General features: G+C 36.3%; 1 protein-coding gene across 2 annotated transcripts in view; it reads left to right on the top strand.

Annotated features, from left to right (window-relative positions):
- Positions 1-5,975: 5,975 nt before the first annotated feature.
- LOC131040261 (OPA3-like protein) overlaps positions 5,976-18,819 on the top strand; it is a 60,073-nt gene continuing 47,229 nt past the window's right edge. The window contains exon 1 of one of the 2 annotated variants that reach the window (XM_057973158.2): positions 5,976-6,302. In XM_057973158.2, the coding sequence (XP_057829141.1) occupies positions 6,174-6,302 (129 nt within the window). In that variant the 5' untranslated portion in view covers positions 5,976-6,173. The remainder of the gene's footprint in view (positions 6,303-18,819) is intronic. The other variant, XM_057973157.2, reaches the window with a different exon arrangement.

Genomic DNA, 18,819 nt, shown 5'->3' on the forward strand with positions numbered 1-18,819 from the left:
TGGTCACTACGATGATAGTAAGAAATGAAAAAGAAACAGGAACAGATCCAGATAAGTCTCAAGTTCCTTCAGGACCAATATGGTTAGAAAATATATTAAGCAGCAAGAAGAGAAACATTGTTCCAACCTCAATTCCAGTAGAGGACATGGTGAGTAAATGCCTGGGAAAAACTCCTAAAGCGAAGAAGTAAAAAACTATGCCAAAAATTGATTTTGATGCAGATAGTGGGAATTGGATTACAGAGATAGCACATCCGTTGACAGATGAAAAGACAAAAAACCCTACAGCTCAGGGCTTTGCTATTGAAAAAGTAAATATTGGAACTGCTTCTCGAGTTACAGATGTTCTTCATCTCGAGGCTTCAACAAAGAAGATCATGACCAGGACTTGGAAAGATGAGACAGATAAGCATCAGATGAAAGAAATGTTACGAAGGATGGCAGAGTATATTGAGGCAATTAATGATCCAAACCCTCAACCTTTGTCACAGATTACAATGTCTTTTGATCCTAAGTGCAGAGTTATGGGGTAATGAAGTTTCTTGCTGAAAAACCTGTGGTAGGCCTGGATGATAGCATTTTATATGTTTGTTAGAGGAACATTGAATGGAGAAATTCCTTGAGAAAATAGGCTTATGAGGAATTGCGAAGTTGGTAAATTAACTTGCAGAATTAGTTACCTCCATGAGAAATGAACTTGTGTGCATTGGAATAAAATGTCTGAAAGATGATGGAAGAACCCTCGAAGTGGTTGAGGTTATAACAGAATCATTTAAAGGCAAAATCAATTATGTGAAAGAAGCTAAGGGTCTAATTCCGGATGAATTAAGTATCATTGCTAAAATTGAATCGCTCTTGTTTTTATGCATTGGACATTTGGATAGTCACTTCGACAAAGTTGCACAGGTTCACAGGGAAAAAGAGGTCTGGAAGCAACGAATGACACACGTGGGATTGCCTCATAACACAACCATTCAACACTTTGTCGTTGCTCATGCGGATTGGAAGAAAGGAGCAGTTATCAAAACTGCTTAGTAATGTTTTCCGTAGATGATAGGTCCTGTTCACTTGTTAGTTGCAAGATAATTTTATTCTGTTTAAATGCTAGTTCCACTGACTTTGCGGGGCAGAAGTTGTTGGCTTTTCATGTTTCCCGTTATAACCGTTGGCCAGGTTGTGGCTATATAACTATGTTTTTGATACTTTAGAAAGCTCTGAAACTTTTTTAGCGAGATAGAACAAGGGCTTTTTTTTTTGCAGTGTTATGTATTTGTTGAAAGAAGGACAATATGATATGTGAATGAAATTGCATCAAGTTCCATTTATTAAATTTGTGTATTTAATATATTGAATGCTAATCTCTGTGAAGATTTGATTCAAATCCAGAATTTGTTATCTTTCTTTTCATTATATGTGAATGCACAAAAGAAAACTTGGAAAAATCTATCTTGCTGTTAAAAAAATGAAAGTCTGTGATCTTTGAAGAAAATTTGTATTTTAAATATTTGTCGTATTCATCTTGTGTTGACAAATGAATACTTGTATGCCTTTAATACTTTCGGGTAAAAAGTGTGCATAAAAATTGTGATAACTTGAAGCTTATTGAAAACCATTTTTTAGGGAGTTGTACCCATATACAAAGGGTAGCTATTTTAATAGTTATCCAACTGTTGGTTGGTTTTGTTTTTTAATTAATGGGCATGTAGAGATCAAAGAATGGAAATGTGTGAAAGACAAATCTGTTAACCAACAATGTCAAATAACACATAATAACTAAAAATGAATAGACTAAAAAACTAAAGCATATCGGAGCCTTAGATGGATGTGCTATGGTTGCAGGAGGTAAAGTCATAGATGAATCGGTTATGATCATTTCCTATATCCATGGTAAGTGATCCAGAAGGAGTTAACAAGAGGGTTTCAACTCCGTTGTGCACTTAGTGAAAAATAGTTGATCTAAGACAGACATACCTTTTCCCTTTGTCTTGTTGGATCCCATATTATATGTGTAGGACTTCTAATGAAATGGAATGGTAGAACATCAGCAGGAAGTTTGGAAGGGGTCTGCAATAGGTTAAAGACAATTATACAAGTTAATAACCCAAAGTTGTTGACAAACTAGATAGAACAACTATTTTTAACATATGTAGAACAAATGCACACTGAAGCCTCGTATAGTTGTCCCGTAACCTTAGGAGGCCTAATCGAATTTGATGCAGCTATTACCATTTCCTGTATGAAAAATGATAACATATGATATAAACATAAAAGGATTTAGTTATTTCAAACAAGGAAGAATGCAATCCAAAGTGAATATGAAGATATCACCTCTTCCCTCTACTGAACCTCATCGACATTAGGTGCGTTCATTAATTCCGTAAACCCCATATGTTTCTGTATATAAAACAAATAAATTAAGTGCATTTATCAATATCTACATATACATGTTTAATCATAATACATTTCAACAAATGAATTTAAATTGTATTGAATTACCTTCTGTCGTTTGGGTGTCAGGGAGGATATCTTTTTCTGCCTCAGAGTGCTAGAGGATGGCTTTCTCACACGAGATGTCCTCGAGGCAGGTGGGGTAAACTAACATAAAAAAATTAACATAAGGGAAAAGATCATGTATTTAATATATCACTTAAGTCAAAAATATATAAATCTAAATGGTAATGCATAGCTATCTTGACCAAAGTCAATGGACGAAAGCATGATATCATCAAGTTGGGACATCTTAGCCCCTGATAAGCCCTATAAAACACCAAGTAATGATACATATAATTAACAAAGGAAATTTTGAAACCAATATATTATTATATTTTTAACAAATTTATAAATCTTTACCTACGGTGGGGAAACTACTTGTGACCATGGAGTCGACTGAAAAGTATGCGGTGTACTCCCACCACCTGCTGCACCCTGCAATGCATTTTATTTATGTCACTTTAAATTGTTCTAAAAATAAAAATTCATCTCTTTTTATAAGATTTAGTCACTTAATTGATAACATGTCATAAACATAATTAAATGCACATGTGTCTAATAGCGAGGGAACAACATACTGATCAGGTTGTCGGTGAGGGCCACATCCTCTGTAGTGAAAGCATGGCATCTACTCCCACAACACGTACACAAATGAGATGTCGAACCATCCTCATCTGCATCAGTGTCTACAACAGAACATACACCCTGGCAGGTGGTGCACATATGCTGAATGGGTTGGCTTGTGCCAAAAGATGCATGAGGTGACGTTGATGAAGGAGGTTCCACTGATGAAGGAGGTGCCGCAGGTGCTGGTACATCCTCTGCTTTGACCAACTGTGTGCCATGCTGAAGAATGACATCAGTCAGTGATGCAAATACCTAAAGAGTCTGTAATTCCATAGACTCCTTCAAGGATATAGGGACAATGACATGAACCATGGGTTTAGGAGTTGTACTCCTCTTATGCTATGGTTGTACCACCCTATGGGCCCTAGGTATATCCCGCAGAGCCTCTCCCTCTACCCTGAAATTATCGGATGTCAAAGTAATTCGACTTCTCGCTAAGGATAAACTCACAATACAACTTTCTCAAAAAATATAGAGGCACCTCCCAATTATTACAAGATGGTTGGTCAAAGACCATATACCACCTATCCCAAAAAGCTTCTTTTAGCCTAACATGAACACACCAATGTATAGGAAACTGAGTCGTATTTAGTTCTAGGTTGTTACTGGTAACAAGATTGGTGAAAAGAGCACATATGTCAGCTTTAAGTATGCCCTTTTTTTTCACTTGATCATATGGCAACCCATTCGCATAAAATGTTCAACATCGAGCCCTCCATGAACCCCATTTCGTAACCTCCTTAGATACCTCATTTGCACTATTGGCCATTGTTTCTAGTGTTGTGGCGAGGGTTGAGTGGTGCTCAAGCCTAGAGGACCTCAACCTATTCACCAATATAGAATTTTGGGCACTATTTTGTGTAAGGCAATTGATGAGATCCTCTTGTGTGGCATCTACACAATCTAATGGAGGACGTGGAGGGTTTCGAGGTGCTGGTGGTTGTTGAGGAGCAACATTTTGAGGATTTTGTGGTTGTGGAGCAATGTCTTGAGGGTTTTCTTGTTGCTCATGTGCAATGTTTACATGGTTTGCTTGTGTTGCTTGTGCAAGAGGAGGTCTTTGTTGTCTATTTTCGTTTTTGGGGATTACTTAAAGAATCTGACATCAAATCAATATAAACAAAACTTAAATCAATTAAAAAATCCCACTTCAATTAAAATGCAAACAAAAATAATCAAACCAATCAAATCTTACCTGTTCGAAGGGGCACTGCCATTGTTGAAAATTGCTCTTAATGCTGGAAAATCCGAAATGATTACAAACCCGTGCAGGTTCTGTGGTTTTTTGGCTTCCTTTTGCTACTGTTCCACAGGTTTTGGCGTGGGCTACCTAAAAATATAATGTTGTACGGGTTTTGAGGAACTTTTGATTTTTTATTTAAAAACATAATGTTCCTCAAAACCCATACGAGTTTTGAGGAACTTTTTGTTTTTTAAATTGTTTTTGGCTAGGCTTGGTGTTTTTGAATTTTCAGAACCTCCACGGGTTATGAAAAATTTAGTTTTTTTTGGCATGTGGCCACTTTTCTGTTCACCATCTTGGGTGCACTTACCCATGATGATGAAAGATTTGATAGAAGATAGAATGAAAGAAGCTTCAATAGAAAATCAAACAACACAAAAATACATTGAAATGACTCTTATTTATAGATTTTTCAATAAAAAATCAAGAGCCAAGATACATGGGTTGATGAATGGATAATATTAATGAAGATTAGGGTTTGGATTAAAAGTTGTAGTCATGTGACAAGTGTTACATGAAGGATAGGGGCTAAATTTAGGATTAGCATTAGAACACATCCTTGTGTGAATGATTGAGATTTGAAGATGTAGTATGAAGTGAATGAATGATATGCTAGTTAGTTTGACTTTTGTGGCAAGTGTCTAAGTTTAGTGAATTTAGACAAGGTTTTAGTTAGTCATGTGACTCAACAATAAAATTATTCAATTAATTATCGAGGAATGGTGATGTGAGATGACATATTAAATAAAAAACTTTTTAAATTAATTTGACTACTTGAAAAAATGGATTAATTAATTAAATAAGATCTTATTTAATTGATTAATTTAAAAAATACCATAAATGTATAACATAAGGTGTTGTTAGGAGGATGAACGACTATGTAATGTTAGAAACATCTAATGGATGTGGTCAATTTCAAGTGTATACAACTACAATTTATCAACACAACCCTAACTCTAACCTTAATTCTAACTTTAATTGTAGCCCTAACCTTACATCAATGCTAACTGCTAATAACTAAATTAATGTCAACACAATTATTCATTGGCACTATTGTAAGGTTAAATTTGTGGAATATTAACTACAACCTTAAGTTTAAAAACATGATGTAATTAAGAATTAGGTTTACACTTCAACTTTTTCTTATCAATTCAAAATACTTTATATAACATTATTATTACTTAAATTTGAAGTCAACCCCATTTAAGTGCCTACAACATGAATTTATACTTCTAATATGAACTCAATTATGTTACATCTACAAAAAGTCACTAAATGTATATCTTAAAATGTTTTTTAAGTCAATTATTTATTTATATATATGATTAATAAATTTAATACTTCCAATTTGAATTTTTATTTTTATTTTTATTTTTTTAATACATGGTCATACCCAAAAATTCATGTTACACGTCTACCTTCATGAGCGTCTTTCAAAACGAAAAATTACAATTTTAAACCTTACAAGTAGTAACATTCAAACTATGACCCAACATGCATGCTGTAGATTCAAACCAAAATGGAACAGCAATCAATTAACTAAAAAAATTAAGAAATAATGCCAGCTAAGATAAATTATAAAAGCGATTCCCAATATCTCTCTCCACGCTAAGAGTCGCTATGAAAGAAATAATGATTAAATTATTTTTTGGTGGGTTGAGATTTCCCTGAAGTGGAAAGGGGCAAAATGATGGCTTGTTTGACAAGGCATTCATTCATCCAAACGAATAAAATGAACTGAAATTTTTTGTAATGCCCGTTGGGTCGAGGAGAACATTCAGTCATATTGGAGGAGGAGATCTTCATAATAATCATGATTCTTCCTCTGGCGAAATTGGGAGCATTATTGATCAAAACTCTAAGCAAGCCCATTGCCTCCAGGCTTAAAGTACAGGCCGCTCGCCACCCACGCTTTCGCTCTCTCATTATCAATGTGGCTCAGGTTAGTAACTTGGATTTGATGTTACTCCACTCCCCTTTTTTTTTTTTTTGGGTTATGATAGGCTCTACCTTTTCTTGTTTAACTTTTAAATGGGGGAATATTACACCAAAAAATGCAAATACTTGTAAGGATCTTGTGGGCATTGATCACGAGGGCTTGGCTGTTTTTCTTTTCTTTTTTTTCTGAGGACGATGACATATTGAATCTGATTGCATCAACACCATACCCACAAAAAATTGAAGTCTGATATATTGTTCACAACGACAACGGAAGGTCATGATAGTTTGTTTTAGCTCACCACCAAACGAAACGCTAATTTAGTGACTCCCGAGTTTTCATACGAAAATTGCAGCATTAAACTTACCAATCCACTTGTGGCGGAAGTTATCGATTCATAATTGGGATTGCATCTGACGGGTGAAAATAAACAATGTGCCAGCTTGTTGAGTTCCACCGTATCTGACTGAATAGTCAAATCATGCTGTTAAAAGCATCCTCGCCCTAGATGTACTCAATGGTGGAAAACAAATTAGAGACCTGATCATAGATATTTAGAAAATGTAGGCCAGTTCAAACTCAAAATCTATTTATTAGTTAATTGAAAATTTAAAAAGCTGTTGTATTCCAATCTTCAATTAATTAATAAATATGGTCAAAGGTGATCGTTATTGTATTAAAATTATTAGCATTTTGCAGAGCAATTGAATGCCATCATATTGCATTATGAAAGATATTTATACAGGAGTATGATTGCTACAGTGTGCTTAATCTGGCACTCACGGGATTAACAAAATAACAAATACAAGTGCCTAAATAGACTAACAACCCATATCAAACTACAAACAAATAAACAAACCAAACAACCCATACGGGAATGATGTAATACCCAACAAAAATTAGAATGCCACAGAAATAGTTGCAACAGCCTAAGTCCTCTGCAATGACCAGACTCGAATTCAAACTTAGGAAGTAACAGTTTCAGACACTAAATTAAATCTATAATTATCAATTCAATAAGCAATTTGCCAGTACACAGCCAGATGTAATTTTATAATTAGTAAAATGTATCTATAACACTCGAGTTAAATGTTGTACATTACATTAAATCTGTCATGGTCCCTTTGTTAATGTTGTAATGTCCCTATTGGGAATCTTCCTGATTTCTATGCCTGCAAATAATATTAATTGCTAAATACTGATATTAGAAATATTAAAGATCAAGAAATTATGATAATTTTCAAATCAATACATCATAGCATCATCAATATTTGGATCAATACATCATAGCATATTCCTCGCAGCCAATCACATCGTGAATTCCAAGGAAATGCTTGCAAATGGCAATTATTAAGGCTGTTTGTCCTTGACTTGCCGAGAGTATGGAAGGTGGGCCGCCCTTCCATCTCTCAGTCTACCTTGGAGGCTTGCCATTCTCCTTGATCAAGCCCAAGAGCATGGAAGGTTGGCCGTCCTTCCAACTCCTATTCAACTTGATAAGAACTTAAAAGTGGATCCGTCCTTTCATCTCTCTTGAACTTGGAAGGGATTTTGTCCTTCCTATTTGTAGGACAATTCCACAAATTCAAAACTGATTTTTCAAGGAGTTCACTAGATTATTGCTAACTAAGTACCTATCGATGAATTAACAAGTTTATTCTCAAATGGCTGATGAATTAACAAGTTTATTCTCAAATGGCTGCAACAAATTATTTTCTGCTGTATATGCTTGTTTTTATAATCTGAATTTCAATATATTCTTCAATTGATGATCTGAATTCTTGGAATTGCTTATGGATTGGCAATTTAATATTTAAATAATTCTTGAAAGCTTTATAACAGATTTCTGCCTGAATGAAATATAACTATTGCTGATTTTATTTCTGGCTTGTTGCTCTAAATTGAGTATATGCTGTTGAATATATTTAAAATTTTAAATGATACTTGGATGTGAATTTTTCTGATTGATGCCCTTCTCCAATAAAATGCCACCACTTTTATAACTCCAATTTAGAGAGAGTCATAACACTTCTTCAAATCCCTTACCTTTTTTTAGAGTCACACCCTATTGCTGTCTAAACACTTAATTTAATTTTAATTATATGTTTTTGTGAATCGCTGCAATCACCTTTCTTTTATTCTTAATTGGTCTCCTTTGTGGAATCGCTGCCACTTTATTTATCTGCCTAGATTTAAAGGGCAGCGATCAATGAATTCCTTATAACTGCGATCATTTAATTAATATTGTGATTTGGTCCTCCTTGGTGGGGGCATGGCAGTCCAACCATCCCAAGGTTGCTTGTCCTCAAGCAATTTTAAATTAGGATGATAAAAAGTTTCTAGTCCTTCCCAAGTGGCGTCCTCTATAGGCAAATTCTTCTACTTAACCAAATATTCTGGATAACCTTATTCCTTAATTTCTTTTCTCTCATATCAATGATTGCCTCAGGTTTTAAAAATAATTTTCCTTTGTCATCAAGTAGGGGTAACTAGCACGTATTTGAGGTGTGATACATGGAAGACATTGTGAATTCAACTGTTTTCTAGCAACTCCAATGCATAAGCAACTTCGCTGATTCTTCTTATAATCCCATAAGGCCCATAGAATTGTGGCTTGAGTTTCTCAGCTCCACTCTTTTTGATAGAGGATTGTTTATAAGGTTGTAATCTTAGGAAGAGTAGGTCTTCAACTTCAAATGTCCTCTCAGATCTTTGACAATTGACATACATCTTTTGTTGATTTTGGGTGTGATGCAATCTTTGAGCATGTTTAATACATCTACACTTTGTTGCACCAAGTTTCATGCTCCTGGAACACTACTTTCTGTTAGAACCAAATCGCCAAATGATATTGCCTCATACACATATAGGGCCTCAAAAGGACTCATCCTTATTAATAGATGATGAGTAGTATTGTAGCAATATTCTTTGAGATGTAGCCATTTAACTCAAGCTGTCTGTTGTTTTGTGATATAATTCTGCAAATATCCTTCAATCCATTTATTTACAATTTTGGTTTGCCTATTTGTTTGTCGGTGGTAGCTAGTACTTGGGGTAAGTCCTGTTCTAGACAACTTGAAGAGTTCTTGCCAAATTAAATTGAGGAATATACTATCTCTGTCACTAACAATGTTATTAGGTAGCCCATGTAATTTGAAGATTTCTCTAAAGAAGAGATCGACTACTTGTGGTGCTCTATATTCAGAAGATATTGCATGAAAATGAGCATACTTAGTCCGTCCACCAACATAAATAGACAACCCTTCCCTTGCACTTTTGGAAGTCCTGTAATGAAATCCTTTGAAATGCTCTCCCATTTTTGATTTGGTATGGGCAAAGGTTGTAAGTTGTAACAACCCTGCTAGAAATGTGTGTTCTCCATTATTTCTTTTACATACCATACATTCCCTTATATGTTTCAAAATATCTCCTTGGATGCCTTTGCAAGAAAATCTCTCCCTTACTTGTATGCTTGATAGTAACCTGGACGACCGCTAAAGGAGTATCATGGTATGCTCTCATAATCTTTTTTTTTCACTTTTGATCTTGGGATGAGATATATTCCATCTTTGTAGAGAATGAGCTCTTCCACCATCTTGTACTTATCATCTTGTAGTTTCCCTTCCAAATGTCATTGACCAATGCATCCTTGGCATATTTTGCAAGTATTGAATTCTTCCAATCCTCTTAGATGTCCAACATAGAATGTAGGTGAGGTCTTCATGATAATTCATGGGTCACAACACTATTCTTTCCCTTCATATACTCAATATCAAAATCATAAGCTTGCAACTTGCTAACTGTAATATCCCTTGGCTAATCTGACCCTGTTTTGCTTATATGAACACCAAGGAATATTGTCAAACATTTGGCATACAATGTTTGAAGCCGCTGTAGTGAATTCTTTATTTGTCTTCTTTGGGTTTGTAGGCTGCAAATGAAGTTATGGAAAGCTTCTAACAATGCAAAGTTGTTATAGAAATGATATACTAGCTGTTTTAGACCTTTCCACACATATGTAATGACTGAAATTAACTAGTACAACTAGTTGACATTAAGACAAACACTTGTCATGCATCCCAATGTATACCTACAGCCATTAGGCATTTAAGCAAACAATTGGCATGAAAGCTAAGTGGCTGATCAATGTTGAATGTTACCATGAATGTGGAATATGCAAATTATGTCTCCATTAAACATATGCAACCTCCAAGTATTTCATGATATAATCATAATAGAAAATGATGCAATGAAGTAATGATTTTCTAATACAATGACCATAGATAGAAAACCTGGTATTTCAATGGCTGCCTTGATATATTGGTTTGATTCTCCTCATATGCAAATCCCTTGTCAAATATATATAGCTGTTCAACCTTTCTAAATCCCCTTCTATAGAACTCAAACTATTGTAGCGCACTGTTCACGGCACTGTAGCGCACTGCTCACGGCCCTGTTCACGTGCACTGTAGCAGCAAGAACAAACTTGCAATCTGCTCTTAAAACCTTGAATAACTTGTTGATAATCTCTCCCAACAAGCATGATATAACTCCATGTGCCAAAGAAGGATGATTCACAACCAACTATAAATGTTCTCAACAATAAACTTCAAACCCTTGTAGAAAACTTCACCAATTTGCACAAATGAAAGAACTGAAGTATTCTTTCCCACAACTGCAATAATTCAGGTGTTATTTCACACCTTCAAAATTGCTATCAATAGGAAGTTTTCGTTTCCTATGATCAAAGAAGAAAATTGCGAAAGCCCTAGGCTCCACAATAAAAATCAATCAAAATACTATTCATCAACTGGATGCCGAGAATGAACTCTTGCCTTTCCTTTTATTCTTTCCTTAAGAGAGCTCAAACACCTTCCTGGCCAATGTGGGATAAAAGATTTATTCCCACATTAAATTATTCACTTAACGCATTTTATTATATTAAAGTGGCTTTATTATTATAAAGTTACTTTAGAACTTTATAATAATATTAAAATATTAAATAAATCACTTAAGTCACTTAAACTTTAATATCTCTTGATGTACTTGTCTGATTGCTAAGCCGTCTGAGCCAGGAGTCGACTCTCCCTGTTCTCCATGTGATTGGATGCCTGTCTAAAAATAGAAACCCTGAATAGTGACTTACTATAAATAGTAAGTATGTGGAACTCAGTCTAGAAATAGCTGCAAAGGCCCAATCAAGGTCGACACTGCCAATAAGCTCTGCTCAGGTGTCTTTCTATTAATAGGAACCCTGACTCTCCCAAAATAGTAACTTACTATAAATAGTAAGTGTGCCAATCTGAGTCAAAAAACCTGTGCAAAGGCCAAAACCTAAATCCAGCTGAAGAGTAATGTCTCTAATCACCAAGTAACTGCCACACGAGGCCCTCTATCAATAATTGTTAGCCTACGAGGGTCAAATGATAGGCTAATTCTTACAAACTCTGATGCTCGCAAAATGGGCACATTACAGTCCGCCCTCCCTGAAATTGCTTGTCCCCAAGCAATCTCCATTGCAAAGAAACTCCAATCCTCGGGAGGCCCAAAAGGAGAATTGTGAAATGTCCCACACATCCTTAACCGACTCCTGTAGCACCAACATAAACATAGTTGCGCACAATATCCCTGGATCCCAAACCCGGAATGGAAGTCTGCCAAGCCTAATACCCTCTGACTTCCTCTGCGCTACTCTGATCTCAACTTCACCATGCCAGAAGTGGTGAAGCAAACCAATGGGACCCATCCAATACACTGTGCCAAACCTGTCGCCTCCTGGATCCCAAAACAACGGAACCCCACATCCATTCGCCATATAGAGATAAAAATATCTGGAAGCGTCTATAACACAATATCTCTCTACAGCTCTCGGTAAACTCCCATGGATGTGATAACTAACCAAACCATCATGCCCACTGACACCATAGTCATCCTGTAACCATGTACCCATAAGAAAACTTTGTGACATAGAAGTAGCAAACCCTGTTGGATACATATCAGCATGATGTATAACTGACAGCTGTCCCTGCAAGTAATCCCCCATAAACTGCTGAGTCGGGCGCTCGCAACTGCTAATCCCATCTTCTGAAGATGATGAATACCCATCCCACAAAGGATGGCATCTCGGAGCCAATCCACACGGATGCATCATCAAGTCCTCTGTGTGTGGATCAAAAGAAAAATGATGAGCACTCCTCACTGTGTAGTCGCGGTAAAATGCTCCAACCTCTGTCAATGGCTCATCACTAACAACACTTGAATCGAGCAGCTGATCCCTTTGATTCTGAAAAACAACAAGCTGGCATCCAAAATCAGCTGATCCCTTTGATTCTGAAAAACAACAAGCTGGCATCCAAAATCAGCTGCATGGGATGAAGTGACAGATTTGCTTCCAGGAGATGGAAACAAATCAACATGGGAGCCATACTCCCAACTAGATGACACTCTGCAAATGCCCTGTGAGGACGGAGTAGCGTTGTGTACTACCACACAACTCTCAAGAGAATCCACTATTGTGACACAAGAGCTACCAGTAAACTGTCCTGCATCAACTGTCACAGTACTGACCTCAGGAGAACTTGATGCAACTAGTGGTTCTCTACTGCTCTCAACCAAGGTACTCATCCCAGCTGAAACTTTCGTACCTATATCTGTGATAGATGTAACCACATCCTCACTACAACCAGTGGATATAAAATCCTCATCAATTGCCTCTGTATATAACTGTACTATATTTGCAGTTGGTGGAGACTGTGCCAAACTCAACTCCTCGGTAAGCTTCTCAACCTGTAACTGTGACTCTTGAAGAGCCAACTCGGCACTCTGCAATGAGTCCATAGTCACCTCAAGCTCATGAGTGAGCTCATCGACCTGCTCCTCCTTTCCCTTCAATGCATCATAACAAATGCAATCCCACTCGAGAAGAAAATCCCTGTCCGCAAGTAGTTTTAGGTAATTTTGTTTCATCATTCCAATTGCTTCTCGAAGTGCATGTATCTCTACAAGGGAAAAACCACTATCACCATGCTCATCTGTCAAAGGAGTACTCCAACCATAGGTAGCCAACATCTGACGAGCAACATCAAAATGTTCAATGGTTGTGGCAATCATATTGTCATTCACTTTTAGTTGCCCAACCAAATGATGAGGATTCTGTAGCTTATGACCCCCATACAAGTTTTCCGGTTCACAATATGCACTATGATATGAGGCTGATTCGTCATCACTCACTACATGATAAGCAGCATCATGTGTGCTTTCATCCATGCACACCTCAACATCTAAGGTACTGCTGCTTTGTACCTCAAAGGATGGCTCAACTGATAAGGTAGAAGTTGCTGGTATGACAGTATCTTCACACACCTCCACTCTCAAAGTAACTGCATGCCCATCCAAAGCACGATCTTGGGATTCCGTATCAACATATGAATCTTCTAGCTTGTTTTCAAAGGTCTGATCTGGAAAATCAGACTCACCATGACATGAATCCTCCACATACAATGCATCATTAGTACCCAATTTCTGAGTACTTTCATGTGACAATTCAATAGGATCATTTTGCACATGTGAAAACACTGCTGTCTCATGCTCATGCAAAGTTTCATCATTGCTGTCATGAAAATCAGAAGTAGCCTCTATATTAGAAACTTCTTGAGTCACCTCTTGCAAGGATGATGTAGATAAATCATTACCCAAAGCTGTGCTAGTGTCTTCTTGAATCAAATCAGCATGTCTATCAAATTCATCATATAAATTTCTGCATACTTCATAGGAATTTGAAGATACCAAATCATTTTGATGAAGAGTTGTATCATCCTTATGTGTAGATTCTCTATCCATTTCATGTGTAAACAATTTATGAGCTATAGTGTGATATTTCTTCGTTGCAAACTCTGTCTTATGGCAAGGACTCGGGTGCAAATCCATGTAACTCATGAAAGGAAGTTCCTTCTTAATTTTTTGAGGAAGAGTGCTATACTCCTTAAACATGCTAATCACTTCTTCTTCTTTGTTTTGTGGTGTTCGACCTTTGCTGGTAGGAAGTGAATTGAATCTTTTAGGCAACCCAAACTTTGAAAGCGTTTGCTCTAAACGCAACAACTCTCGGCTGAGCTTGTATTGTGATTGTTCAAGTTCTTTCAATGCCTGTTTATCGCTGAACAATGTTGTCATGTAGCCCATTTTCACTACCCAACTGAAAACCAAATCAAAACTGATTTGTACACGGATGATTTTCCCACCAATTGAATGCAACCATCACCCAACAGGTTGGCAGGAAACCGCTCTGATACCACTGTAATATCCCTTGGCTAATCTGACCTTGTTTTGCTTATATGAACACCAAGGAATATTGTCAAACATTTGGCATACAATGTTTGAAGCCGCTGTAGTGAATTCTTTATTTGTCTTCTTTGGGTTTGTAGGCTGCAAATGAAGTTATGGAAAGCTTCTAACAATGCAAAGTTGTTATAGAAATGATATACTAGCTGTTTTAGACTTTTCCACACATATGTAATGACTGAAATTAACTAGTACAGCTAGTTGACATTAAGACAAACACTTGTCATGCATCCCAATGTATACCTACAGCCATTAGGCATTTAAGCAAACAATTGGCATGAAAGCTAAGTGGCTGATCAATGTTGAATGTTACCATGAATGTGGAATATGCAAATTATATCTCCATTAAACATATGCAACCTCCAAGTAATTCATGATATAATCATAATAGAAAATGATGCAATGAAGTAATGATTTTCTAATACAATGACCATAGATAGAAAACCTGGTATTTCAATGGCTGCCTTGATATATTGGTTTGATTCTCCTCATATGCAAATCCCTTGTCAAATATATATAGCTGTTCAACCTTTCTAAATCCCCTTCTATAGAACTCAAACTATTGTAGCGCACTGTTCACGGCACTGTTCACGTGCACTGTAGCAGCAAGAACAAACTTGCAATCTGCTCTTAAAACCTTGAATAACTTGTTGATAATCTCTCCCAACAAGCATGATATAACTCCATGTGCCAAAGAAGGATGATTCACAACCAACTATAAATGTTCTTCAACAATAAACTTCAAACCCTTGTAGAAAACTTCACCAATTTGCACAAATGAAAGAACCGAAGTATTCTTTCCCACAACTGCAATAATTCAGGTGTTATTTCACACCTTCAAAATTGCTATCAATAGGAAGTTTTCGTTTCCTATGATCAAAGAAGAAAATTGCGAAAGCCCTAGGCTCCACAATAAAAATCAATCAAAATACTATTCATCAACTGGATGCCGAGAATGAACTCTTGCCTTTCCTTTTATTCTTTCCTTAAGAGAGCTCAAACACCTTCCTGGCCAATGTGGGATAAAAGATTTATTCCCACATTAAATTATTCACTTAACGCACTTTATTATATTAAAGTGACTTTATTATTATAAAGTTACTTTAGAACTTTATAATAATATTAAAATATTAAATAAATCACTTAAGTCACTTAAACTTTAATATCTCTTGATGTACTTGTCTGATTGCTAAGCCGTCTGAGCCAAGAGTCGACTCTCCCTGTTCTCCATGTGATTGGATGCCTGTCTAAAAATAGAAACCTTGAATAGTGACTTACTATAAATAGTAAGTATGTGGAACTCAGTCTAGAAATAGCTGCAAAGGCCCAATCAAGGTCGACACTGCCAATAAGCTCGGCTCAGGTGTCTTTCTATTAATAGGAACCCTGACTCTCCCAAAATAGTAACTTACTATAAATAGTAAGTGTGCCAATCTGAGTCAAAAGACCTGTGCAAAGGCCAAAACCTAAATCCAGCTGAAGAGTAATGTCTCTAATCACCAAGTAACTGCCACACGAGGCCCTCTATCAATAATTGTTAGCCTACGAGGGTCAAATGATAGGCTAATTCTTACAAACTCTGATGCTCGCAAAATGGGGACATTACACTAACCCACCTTTGCTGTCTATCATTTAGATCTTTTTGGTCAAAAAATAATCTTAGATTGTTATGGTTGGTCTTGACGATAAATCTTGCACAAACAAAGTTTGTCTAAAATTGGCCAAGGCATGCACAATAGCCAGCATTTCTTTGTCATAGATAGAGTAATTCTTTTGCATCTCTTTATGCTTGCGACTTTCAAAAGCTATTGAGTGTTTATTTTGCATTAGTACAACTCCAATATCTTCCTTGGAAACATTACATTCTAATTCACATGGAAGAGAGAAGTCTCGAATGGCTAACACTGGACACAAACTCATTATTTCTTTGAGTTTGTCAAAAGCTTTTTGGGCCTCTTCACTCCATGAAAAAACACCTTTCTTAGTCAAATATATTAATGGAGTAGTTAACTTTGAAAATCCTTTAAAAATATCTTCTATAATAATTGTAGTCTTAAAAATCCCCTCCAATAAGTTAAATTTTGGTCATGGCCAATCTACTGTTACCTAGATCTTTTCTTCATCCACACTAACTCTTTGGGTGTTGATCTTGTGCCCTAAATACAAGATTTCATCCATCCCAAATTCACATTTGGGTGCTTTAGCAAATAGTGATTATTGCTCAAGTATTCCCAAGACTTCGTCAATATGTCTCAAGTGATCCTCCCAAATTTTACTATAAATTAATGTATTGTCAAAGAACACCAAAAGAAGTTTCCTTGATTGTTTGCTGAAAATATGGTTCATGCATAATTGAAATGTGGCTGGGATATTGGTCAGTCCAAATAGTAAGATTGAGAATTCAAAATGCCCAGAATGACTTTTAAAGGTGGTTTTAGGAATATCATCACTCATTCTTATTTGATGATAGTTAAAAGGTAAGTCTATCTTAGAGAAGTATATTGCACCATAGAATCCATCTATTAGCTCATCAACCCTAGGGATGGGGTATTGGTTCTTCTTAGTTTTTTTATTAAGAGCCCTATAATCCACATACATCCTCATAGTGCCATCTTTCTTTTTTACCAATACTATGGAATAGGCAAAAGGGCTAGAGCTAGGTTGTATATGCCTTATCTCAAGTAACTCTTTAATTGTTATTTCAATTTCTTCCTTATATCTTTTTGGGTGGTAGTAAGGTGTGATAATTACTGAATTGGCTTCTTCTAGTTCAATGGTGTGCTCAAAACCCCTCTTAAGAGGTAATCTCGATGGAATACTGTGAAAAACTCCCTTATGCTTCTCTAAGATCGATTGAATATCAACATGTATAGTCGTTCTTCCTTTGGACGAAGATCTATCGAGGATCATACATTTGGCCATCCACTCTACTTGCCCTTGTCTAAAAGATTTTTTCATTGTTTTTGATGACACTACTCTTGGAGATCCATCTGATTATCCTTGTAGAATTATTTCCTTGTCATTGTGCTAGAAATGTAGTTCCATCTTTTGAAAATATCGATAATATCTACCTAAGGAATGTAACCATTGAATGCCCAAAACCGCATCTATATCTCCCATACTACATAAAAATCTTCAATTATTTGATGTCTGCCCAAGGTAATGCTTAGTTGCTGAATTCTTTGTGTGCAAGAGGTAGTGAATCCATCTTCCATGACTACCTTGAAACCTTCAAAATTTTCAGCTTTTAACTTCATCCTCATTACGAAACCTTCATTAATGAAATTATGGGTATCACCACTATCCACTAAGACAATCACTTTTTGTCCTTGTAAACACTACAAATTCTAAAGGGATGATACTTGGGTGCCCTTGAAAGTGTGGCCAATGTACTACTTGCAAACTCTTCATCATCTTTTTTCCAATTTTCCCTTTTGGGTTGAAATTCCCTCTCCTTAGATTCATCATGTGTTATTACTTCTAACTTGTGTACTTGTCTCCTTTTTGAACATCAATAACCTAGTTTCCATCTTTTCTTACAAGCAAAAAACAACCCTTTCTTGGATTCCTCTATTATGTTGGATTGAGGAGGCAATGCCTTTGGTTGCTAATTTCTCTTGTAAGAGGGTTGCTTATGTGACCCCAATGGTATATTGTTGGAATTGGTCTTGTCCTTAGTTGTTGTAACTTCTAACCTTAATGCCTTTTAGATTGCATCTACTAGGGATGTAGATTCAAGAGCACCCACCAAGCCATGCAACCTCGATTGTACATTCTTGGAATATGTCTTGTTCTTAGTTGTTGTAACTTCTAACCTTAATCCCTTTTGGTTTGCATCTTGTAGGGATGTAGGATTTAGAGTGCTCACCAAGCCATAGAGTGACTCTGTTTATCCCTCAATAAATAGGTATGTGAGCCTTCCTTTAGTAACATCAAGCATCATGACTGAAATTCTTTGAAATTCTGCCACAATTTCCTCCATCAAACCTTGTTGTTATGGTTGTGTCAACTCTTTGAAATGTCTTTCAGGATGCTTTTGATCAAATTGATCTATGAGTTTGTGTAGATTCATCTTATGTTGCCATGTTTTGATGCCCGTGTGTGGCAATTCCATGGTGCCACCAATTTGCAACTCCCTCTAAGTGTAGAATGACAATTTTAATAGCATCTTCTTTTGTCA

Source organism: Cryptomeria japonica, chromosome 7 (genome assembly GCF_030272615.1).
Source record: "Cryptomeria japonica chromosome 7, Sugi_1.0, whole genome shotgun sequence".
NCBI classification, from domain to species: domain Eukaryota; kingdom Viridiplantae; phylum Streptophyta; class Pinopsida; order Cupressales; family Cupressaceae; genus Cryptomeria; species Cryptomeria japonica.